The 10,471-nt window shown below is 49.3% G+C and overlaps 1 protein-coding gene across 1 annotated transcript; it reads left to right on the forward strand.

The window, feature by feature from the left end:
* Positions 1-572: 572 nt before the first annotated feature.
* MPST (mercaptopyruvate sulfurtransferase) lies at positions 573-9,863 on the forward strand. The gene is made up of 3 exons (XM_061555672.1): positions 573-1,394; positions 6,807-6,880; positions 8,911-9,863. The coding sequence occupies exons 1-3, from the start codon at positions 695-697 to the stop codon at positions 9,154-9,156; spliced, it is 1,020 nt and encodes a 339-aa protein (XP_061411656.1). The 5' UTR covers positions 573-694; the 3' UTR covers positions 9,157-9,863.
* Positions 9,864-10,471: the final 608 nt, after the last annotated feature.

Genomic DNA, 10,471 nt, shown 5'->3' on the forward strand with positions numbered 1-10,471 from the left:
CATAAATTTGTGTCTATTTGTGTGTTTCCCCCCTTGTGATGGGACTCTGTGGGATGAACATTGAGATTTATCAGGGCACGGGGTGGCCAATAAGGTCTGAAGTGGTCTGTAATAAGGTAGGGCGCTGATAAGGGGTTGACAGATATTCCTTCATATTACTGTCTCCCCAATCTTGACTTAAAGCTTTCGTGACTGCAGGAACTTCAAATCTAGAAGGAATTCATATTCTTGGGTCTTTCGGCAAAGTCACGTAGATAGGTTCAAAGAAAATAGCATTTTTTTTACAAAAAACTACGACTTTTCGATCCCAACACAAGCAATCGTCATCAAGAGAAAATTATGACGATTGCTTCTGTTGCGATCGAAACGTCGTAGTTTTTTGTTATTTTCTTTGATCCTATCTACGCGACTTTACCGAAATACCCAAGAATGCATCCCCAATATCTCCCTAATAAAATACATATTTATTGCACAACCCACAAATCCGACGTGGAGCTTTTGGCGAGTGCATTCCAAACAAGTCTCCAAAAACTATTTCATTTTTTTTGCTTGTCACTGGCAAAGGTCCCACGGCTGGATCAGTAACTAAGTAACAGCCGCAGCAGCAGCAGCAAAATAAACTCCAAACCACCACCACCACCATCCACCCACGCACCCCACACTGCGCTCTCGCAGTCCACATCCAGCCAGCGACATGTCAGCATCCAAGTCTCCGGCTCTCGTGTCGGCCCGATGGCTGTTCGAGAACATTTCTCCATCACCACCGTCTTCATCACCACCATCATCACCACCACCGCCACTTGGCCCGGTGCTCGTACTCGATGCGTCGTGGTACATGCCGGGTATGGGCAGAGATGCCCACCAGGAGTTCGCCGACGCTCGCATCCCAGATGCCGCTTTCTTCGACCTGGATGAGAGCAGCGACCGGGAGTGCCCCTTTGGCTTCCACGCCATGCCGACCGCCGCAGCCTTCACCCTCTTCGCCCGCGGTCTCGGCGTGTCGGCCCGCTCGCACGTCGTCGTCTACGACGGCAACAGCCCCGACCCCACGGCAGCCCGCGTCTGGTGGATGTTCAAGGTGTTCGGCCACGGCGCCGTGTCGCTGCTGGACGGCGGCCTCGAGGCGTGGAGGGCCGGCGGCTTCCCGCTCGAGACGGGGCTCCCCAAGGCTCCGGCGGCATCTGGAGGACGACTCGGAGATGGGGGACATCCTGGAGGTGGAGGAGCAGGAGGAGATGGTGACGGTGCGTGGCTCTTCCACGCCACCGAGCCGCCGCCGGGGCAGCTGAAGAGCTTCGAGGAGATCCGAGACAACGTGAGCAGCAAGGAGTTCGTGCTGGTGGACTCGAGACCTGAGGGCAGTGTCACGAGCAGCGAGCCGCAGCTACTGCCAGGTGAGGGAGAGCTGAGAGAAGTGACACCTACACGTGTGTGTGTGTGTCTGGGTGAGTGTATATGCGGGGAGCGGTGGCGCAGTGGTGAGCGCGCTGCGCTACGAACCCGGTGACCCGAGTTCGATTCCCGTTCATGGCCAACATCGGTGACGATCATCTAAACCGATCCTGGGCCTCCCCTAGGTTGACTCAGCCTTAAATGAGTATCTGGTGCTGTGTGTAAATATCACCACTGGGAAGACCAAAGCGAACGAGCGTGATGCTGGTCACCCACAAGCCGGTGATATCAACAGATAGAAACACAGATAAAAACATTTTAGGTTTGTCTCATTGTAATAACGCATGGTGCAGGGATGCAATAGTTGGCTCTCTCTTTGTGGAAATCAGCTGTTCAGAGTTAGTTTTCTGGCCACATATGAACCTCATGGCGGGACACCGAGGTCCCATAAGCCCCCGGCTCTCGCATAAACATTATATTGTAATGTGAACAAAAACTTTGCTCTATTTCACCACTGGGTTTGAAGGATGGTGGCAAGTGTTGTCTTGTTAAACTATGCCTTTAAAACTGAAAACTACTTACCTGCAGTACCTCTATTTAAAGACACTTTCGAAATCATAAATTACACCCCTCTGTCAATCATCGTGTTACTCAGTGTGGATTTGTGAACACACTTTGTAAACAGTACATAACATAGTACGCGTTTTCAATGTGCTGTTCATATTGTAACAAGCGTTTATACCAATGTCACTCTACAGAGTAGTGGGTCGCCGCTCCTCTTACCCGCACTGATACGAGCGGTATGTGGGGACTATGGCTTAACCGCAAAAAAACTATCTGCACAGATGCATACGGACAAGAAAAGTATTATCAAGCAGGAGGAATTAACGGTGCAACGCAACTCATCTGTTAAATATCTGCAGATTGTCATCGATTGATCCTGGCTGCAGACATTGGTGGGTCACAAATAAAAATTAAGATAAGAGAGCAGTTTCACTGTGTTATGCATACCGTGATGACAAATAAAGGACTTAAGCTTTAAGTCAAGATTGGGGAGACAGTTATATGAAGGAATAGCTGTCAACCCCTTATCAGCGCCCTACCTTATTACAGACCACTTCAGACTTTATTGGCCACCCCGTGCCCTGATAAATCTCAATGTTCATCCTACAGAGTCCCATCACAAGGGGAGAAACACAGAAATAGACACAAATTTATGATTATTGTTTCCCCGCATTGAAACGGCTGTACGCCGTATGGACCTGACAACCCGAATTCCCTGTGCAAGAATACGGGGGGGGGGGGTTGTAGGCTGTTTGAGCAGCTTTGGATAAACTTGTGATCCTGCCCATACTCGAGCATGGAGTGCTGCATTCGCTTGTTCAGCTCTTGTGCGCATTCGTCTTCGCTGCTGCTGCGCTTGAACACGACGTGACCACAGAACGATCCGCGCCAGGCGGGTCGCGGCGTTTATGTGCGCGGTGGGACGGAGTCGCCAAAAATAAATTAATGAATTACGATTTTGACTTCCGTTTATTCTGGACCCGGTGTCTCGCCATGAGGTTCATCTGTCATCCGTGGCGAGTTAATATCCGAACGGGTCACGGTGACCCTCAACCCCTCCTTCACAAAACCCGCACGAATGGGCAAGCGGACAACTCTGCAGACCGACAAAACCGTGGGGGGTGGGGGGAGTCTTCCAGCAGTGGATCGGTAATGGGACGTTAATTGTCATTGTAATAACACAGCCACAAATTTAGTTATTTTCCTTTTTCATTTAACCGATTTGGCTGCCAGTTTTTTACTGACCGTGGACAGGTTTTGTGCCAAGGTGGGGGGGGGGGGGCTGCGGTGTGGCCCGCTGCACCACCGAATGTAAAACTAAAATATTTTTTATTTTATTTTACCAGGCAAAGCCCACTGAGCTACGTAGCTCTTTTTCAGAAGCGGCCTGGATCACAAATGATTGCTCAACGAAGTGAATTATCGCGTGGAAATTTATAGCAGTCGAGAGAGACGCCGACCGAAATTCGGTTTCGGCTTCGGCGCCGAAAGTTGGCAAATGTCCTCTTTCGGCATCGTTTCGGTTTTGGCCCAAAGTAAATTTTTAACTTTCGGTCCGGTTTTAGTTTTCGGCCGAAATCATAAATTCAGTTTCGCTAGGCCTCTAAACTACACGCGACTCCGGGCAGCAGCAGCGGCGGTAGTTGATGGCAGACGCTCCTCACTCTCTCCGGCGACCGCAAGCAGCGCACACACGCACACTCAAGCAAGGATGGGGGTGAGAGGGGTGTGGTGGTGGTCGGGTTGATAAGACAAACGACGGAGAAGAATAAGAAAAAAATAACTTCTCCCCCAAAACCACCAAACTAGCGAGCAGCAGCAGCAAGCAGCACACGCGTAGCCAGCACACGCAGCAGTAGCAGCAGTCCACCAGGAGCACTTTGGTTTGAGCGGCTCAGAGGCTGGGCTCTCACAGGCAGCTCGAGGCACGCACAACACACAGACAGGCGCACGCACAACACACAGACGCGTGCACGCACAGCACACTGGGCAGATTATAGCAGCGTGCTGATGCCAACAGTGTGCGCACTCACTCACTCATCCACCCACTAGCCACACACACACCAACCCACCCACCCCTCCAATGATCCAATTCAAACCCTCCCACCTCCTCCTCCACGTGGGTTCCACACAGCAGGAGGAGGGAGCTTGCTGTGCGTGCGAGTCAGTGACGCGTCTAGAGGCTGACCGAAATGCGCCGAAAGTTGGCAAATGGCCTCTTTCGGCATCGTTTCTGTTTCGGCCGAAGCCAAAAAGTAAACTTTCGGTTTCGGCCGAAACCAGAAATTAAGTTTCGGTCGGCCTCTATGGCAGTCTCGAGGACCCGGATAAAATTCCACGCGACCAAGGGGAGAGAGAGAGACACGCAAACTCCAAATATACCGGCGTAGGGGTCGGGATCGAACCGACGACCACCGCTATAGCAGGCGATGGAGTTCACATCTCGCCCCACGTTGTGCCCAAATGTAGCGTTAGCCCCCCCCCCCCCCCACAGTTAACACTCTCCTTAGGGGCCGTCCATAAATGACGTCACGCACCTAGGGGGGGGGGGGGGTCAGACATTTGTGACGATGTGTGACGAGGGGGGGGGGGGGGTGAGAAATGTGACGTCACATCAAAATGCGCAACTTGAAATCAATATAGACAACACGTTCTACTTAATGAAATTGACTTTTTAAATAAATGTTTCTCCTACAACATCAGAGTGCAGCGCCACATTAAATAGGCACTACAAATACAATAGTATAAAGCGATTTGAGGGGGGTCTGACTTTTTGTGACGCCGTGTGACGAAGGGGGGGGGGTCAATAATCGTCCAAAAGCACGTGACGTCATTTATGGACGGCCCCTTATCAGTGATGGTGGGCCCCACAACGATCCTACTGATAGCAAGTAGCTAGAGCTTGGGCCCGACCGCGTACGCCCTGGACTCTGCGATAATAATAAACCCAATTTGTAACGAGCACATTCTCGCGAATCGGACGCAATGTTCGATCGATAACATTGAGGTGAGGAAGTGGAATTTATATTTGTTCATAGTTCAGAACTGGACAGCTCCAGCTGGACTGAAGCTCTGGAGTGGGTGATGAGAAGGGCTTCACAGTCATCAGGAATGTGAAAGTGAAGCAATTCCATCACACAAAGCCAGGCAGCGGGACGCAGTCGGCTGGGATAAACAGTTATGCAAACCCTAATCAGCCCCCCCCCCTCCCTAATTTAATTGGTAAAATGTGAATACGATATTTTTGTAATCTATGTATTGCTATCTCGCTCGCGTTGCTTATAGTTTGCTCTGCCTTGTGTCATTCGCCCACATGTAACCTTGACTGGATATTCACATGCATGTCGCAAATATTGAGATCGTTTTTTGTTTGCATTTTGACTGCAAGTATTGTGGTTAATGCAGACATGAATCCTTGCAAAAAGGTTTCCGTTTTGTTGCCAGAAAAAGAAAAAAAGGGGAAAACCCTATTATTATATTTTTGCAAAATGTTTCTACTTGGTGTTTGAACATCTTAACACCTCCTGTTTTATTGCCAGAAAGGGTAAAACCTTTTCTTGTTGTTTCAAAGCTACTTGCTAATGTAATGACAGGGTGCCATCTGTTGACCAGGAGGGGTAATCACCAGTATGGGTGCGTTATATAATAACCAACTAGAATAGGGGCGTAACTGGGTTAAAGGTAAAAGGCGGGATCAGTCGGGAAGCTCTGGGAACGTGCTCGAAGGTCGTCACTACATTAGTCAGCCAGCTATATAGTTAGATGCCGACGGTGGGGCTGTGTAGATGGGTCAGCTATGCGTAGCCGTGTAGATATATATTTGTCGCCCAGCGATTGTACCTGAAGTGAGAGAATAAATAAGAAGCCCTCTACACGTCGTGTCTTGGACGTCGCTCTACTGCACTAGTTAGGATACCTCACAAAATGGGCAATTGGTTTAAAAAAAATTATGTTCATTATTCATTAAAAAAAATTCCCAGAGCCATGTTGGGTCAGGGCTAGGAGGTACTCGGTTGAATCAAAATTCAACAAGGGAGGTACAGGAGCCCAAAAATATTGAGTACCACAGGACTACATGGTTACTACGCAGCCACGAGTCCCTAGCAAGGGTCTTTGTTGAGAATTGTGTCGGGTATGCATGAGGATTATGACGATTATGATGATGATGGGGGCGTTGTGATGTGGGGGTTGCTGGCTATTCGGATTGCGGTTGACGATGGGAAGGAGGTGATATGGCTGCATGCACGTGGGGGCGAGTGTGGGAGGGGAGGTCAAAACATTGAGGAAAAAATCAGTCCTCTTTTCGCAGTCAGCCTGACGTCTCATACCGATTGGCTGATGAAAGGCCCGTCTACTGATTTCATGGACAACAGAGAGAAGCCATGCCACCTGCCCATTTTTACTATGATAAGCCAAGAATGTGTGTGTCCCGCGCGTGACGTCACTCCACATGAGGCCCACCGCCCGCGTGACGTCACTCCACATGAGGCCCACCCTCGCGTGACGTCACTCCACATGAGGCCCACCCCCGCGTGACGTCACTCCACATGGGGCAACCCCCCCCCCCCTCATTAATAATCATGAGCTGAATAATTTCTCTGTTGAATATTTCAGATTTACTGCAATATACACCCGTCCTTTGACGGGCAAAAAAGCTCGTCTCAAAATAATTTTAATATTTTTCAGTCCCCTATCAATCGTCTGCCCTGAACGTCGTGGGGGAATTTGATTCCCTTTCCAGAGCTAACATCTGTGACCAGTAATCAAACCCCCGGTCGAACAATATAACAACCCTTTGTCGCTGGCAGTCAAAGTGCACCACATTTAACTTGACTCTGCTTGTCTTGTAGACTTCTCTTCCAGCCACATACCTGGGTCGGTGTGCATGCCTCTCAGCAACGTCATGGACCCGCACACTGGCCTGGTGAGTGAGACTTTGTCACAGTTAACCAGTAAGTACTGACGTTGATTTCCAAACAATCACTCGTGTACTCAGATTTCTGACACCTCCTGGAGTGATTTTGCCCACTGGAAAAGCTCACTTTTACCCCTGGAATAGCACAGATAACAGGACGAGCTTTGCAATGTAATGTAAAAAAACAAGTCACGGAACATTTTGACTGATATCAATTTCGTTTACAGCCATTTATCCTTGTCCATAGGCACTCGTGGATGCCCAATTAAATCCTGTACGTTGAATTGCTAACAGGTGATGACTGAGACATCAACGGAATTGGATGATGATTGTGATGACGACGACGATGATGATGTTGGTGATAACGATGATGATTGTGGAAATGAACGGCAATGAAGAAGGTTACGGATTTACGAAGACAATGACGATGGATGAAGATGACAGTGCCGCAATGATGAGTGAGGAAAAAACATAATACCCGTGATTCCCGTACTGCAGGATGCACCTCGCTGGTGAACAAAGCCACAAGACAACGTGAAGCAATGGTCTCCCTAACACTTTCCTGCGGAGGGAGCTGGTAGGAACGTTGGGTTGCTCGGTCAATGGCCAGGGTCAACGGCGGCGTGGTGTATTCCGCAAATATGGCCGACTGTGAGGGCGGGCACAAGCCGGCGTGAGTAGGTTAAACGTTGAGTTTTATAAGGGCACCACGGGGTGACCAACCCTTCCCCACCCAGCCCCTCCCCACCCAGCCCCTCCCTCCCCACCCAGCCCCTCCCTGCACGACGGACGGACGGACACAATAATCCCCTGTGGGCTGGTGTAACCAGGAGGTTCCTACCAGTATAAGCTCTGTCTGTACCAGCATTGCCACTATTTAACATGTATCGTGACCACCCATGTACACCACCTCACAAGTTCATATATGCAGATGATACGTCCCTTGCTGCACACGGCACCAACTGCTAGACGATTGCCAGTGCTCTAACAGCAGATCTCACTTGATCGGTGTCCATCACTGGAGACTCCAATCAAATCCCTCCGAACCCAACACAGGAACTTTCCACCTGAACATTCATGCCACCCTCGATGTGTCCTTCTGTGGTAGCCCAGTGCGTTTTTTTGCCAACGACAACTACTGACCCATCATCAACCAAGACCTTGAACAATGTTCCTCTACGTCCCGATCCCCTCTCTTCTGTCACCATCGTAGAATCTCACCCAGATCTTGAAGAATGCTGCTGAACAAAGTGGAACAATGTGGACGTACAGAATAAACATTTCATTCGAGACCCAAACATCGCACCTCCTGTCTTTGACATTCATTGAAGACACATCGGTGGTGTCACCATCAACTGCATCAGAACATGAGCAGGCTGATGCGCACATCTCCTCTGTCAATGGAAAATCAAAGACAAGCCACAGTAGTGCTAATGTGGGCATGACACCCACACTATGGACCATAGAGACATCGACTGTAGGTCTGCGCTCCTCCAATGGAGAAGGAGCAGCAAAACTGCACGAACCTCTCCTGAACCCTCTTGCGGCGAGCAGACTTCGACATTGACAATTAGTTCATGAATTAATTACGATACGCAAGAATAGAATAGGATTATTGCAGAGAGGTTTGGGGGAACTGATAGTATGAGCAGATAATAGGGGCATAGATCAAATTAGTTCCACTCTCATTAGTTGATATCTTTTTTTCCAAATGAGTAGAGTTATAATCTTTGATTTACGATTATGAAAATGAAGGCTATGATGATTATTAATGAGGTTACTGTGCAGCTAGCAATTAACAGATTTCATATTGGTGGTGGTGGACATCAGAGGGCTGTGCAACAAAAACACGACGTTGCACTGCACGTCTCAGTCATTACGCGAGGCGAGGGCGTCACGGTTTGGTCACGGCACCGCGAATCTCCGGTGGAAAAAAAAACCGACCGTGAGGAACACGCTGCAAGCTCGCCTCCGGCACACCGGTGGGAAGAGAGAGAGAGGGGGGGGGGTCCTCACGCGCTTGTCACCTTCTGCCGCAGATGCTCGGCGTGGACGCGCTGCGGGCAGAGTTTGAGCGGCGCGGGGTGCCCCTGGAGCGTCCCTTCGTGGCCACGTGCATCTCGGGGGTCACGGCGTGCGTGCTGCTGCTGGCAGCTCACCTGTGCGGCGCGCCCGACGGAGCCCTCTACGACGGCTCGCTGCTCGAGTGGACAGCGCGCGCGCCCGCCGAGGACATCGCGACGGGGCCGGGGCGAGACGGAGCGCGGCCCGAGGGCGACGCTTAAACGGAAGGGCGGCTGAAGAACGCGGGCGGGGATTTTGAAACCGCGACGCTTGAACGGCGGTCGCGTCGTGCGGGGGTCAGATCCACGGGTGCGGCGTTGTTTAAAGACACGGATCCGCGCGTCGCGATTGTCGACGTTCGTAATATTTGCTGGCGGAATTTATGTCCGCGAAATGACAAATCCGGTAGTTTAAACTGCACAGCTGTTATCCATGAAATCGACGCTTTGTTAACTTTTTTTACGGAGTAATTGATGGCATAGCAATTATATGACCTGATCATTTCCACAGTCAGTTATATTTTGAATTATTTTCAGTATTGCTGGCAACATGTTCGTCATAAGCAAGATACTGTATATTGCAATTATTACGGAAAGCTATATGGCTGGCTTATGCTGAATAAACTGTAGTTGAAAGGCTCTTCAGACATCTTTATTTACAATACAGTACATCAAAGCACAAAAACAAAATAAACGTGTGGAAGAAACTTACAATGGTATGCGAAATTCAGATTGTGATGACGTTCATCACGTCATGAAATCGGATAAAGCGCCGTGAGATATTCTATCGCGGCAACCCAACTAAAATATAACCTTACTATTTGGTTATTTCGGTAAAGTCACGTAGAAAGAAAATAAATTAAATAATCGAATATGACGTTTCGATTGCAACACAAGCAATCGTCATCAGGTACGAATGAAAGAGAAAACAAACCTAGTAAACTTAAAAATATAATGCAATACAACACAGAGAGTCGGCTAACATAACAGTCACGAAAGCTCCAAATCAAGTTTAAAATATCACCCTTGCGATCGGTTGGCCCCACTGGGAGCCATCAACAACCGAAATACAGTATCGGGGGATCTTTGTTCTCGCCAACTTTGAATCTCAAGCCTCGTTGCCACGAGGGTCCTGCCCATGATATCGCCAGGCGACCGGCCACCTCGAATGCGAGATGTGGGGAAATTATTCATTGAGGGAACACTGAGTGCAACGGTGTCAGATGTGGATTTCTGGGGGAGCTTAAAAAATAGGACGTTAGAGATGAGGAAATGCACGTAGCATGATGTCAAAATTAATTTCTTAATCCACATAAGAACACGCAACTTACGAACGCCCGCACCCACAAACCAGCTGCCATGAAATATATATATTTCAACATGGACTTAAAACGCGAACTCTCACTTACTTGCAAATTGAATCGCGGCACTAATTTGTTCAGCTGAGCGATCTTCCGCAAGATGTAAACCTCGTGATGGGAGTGTGTTTGTGTTAGTCGGCAGTAGTGTAGCGGTTAGCGCACTTCACTGAGATTCT

Source organism: Lethenteron reissneri, chromosome 3 (assembly GCF_015708825.2).
Source record: "Lethenteron reissneri isolate LAM-NWPU_2019-01 chromosome 3, ASM1570882v1, whole genome shotgun sequence".
NCBI classification, from domain to species: Eukaryota; Metazoa; Chordata; class Hyperoartia; order Petromyzontiformes; family Petromyzontidae; genus Lethenteron; species Lethenteron reissneri.

Bases quoted from the DNA above. Each gene is read 5' to 3' on its own strand.
- MPST (XM_061555672.1), top strand. From the start codon at position 695: ATGTCAGCATCCAAGTCTCCGGCTCTCGTGTCGGCCCGATGGCTGTTC. The intron at 1,395-6,806 runs GTGAGGGAGAGC...CTTGTCTTGTAG, and splicing joins CGAGCCGCAGCTACTGCCAG to ACTTCTCTTCCAGCCACATA. The intron at 6,881-8,910 runs GTGAGTGAGACT...CTTCTGCCGCAG, and splicing joins TGGACCCGCACACTGGCCTG to ATGCTCGGCGTGGACGCGCT.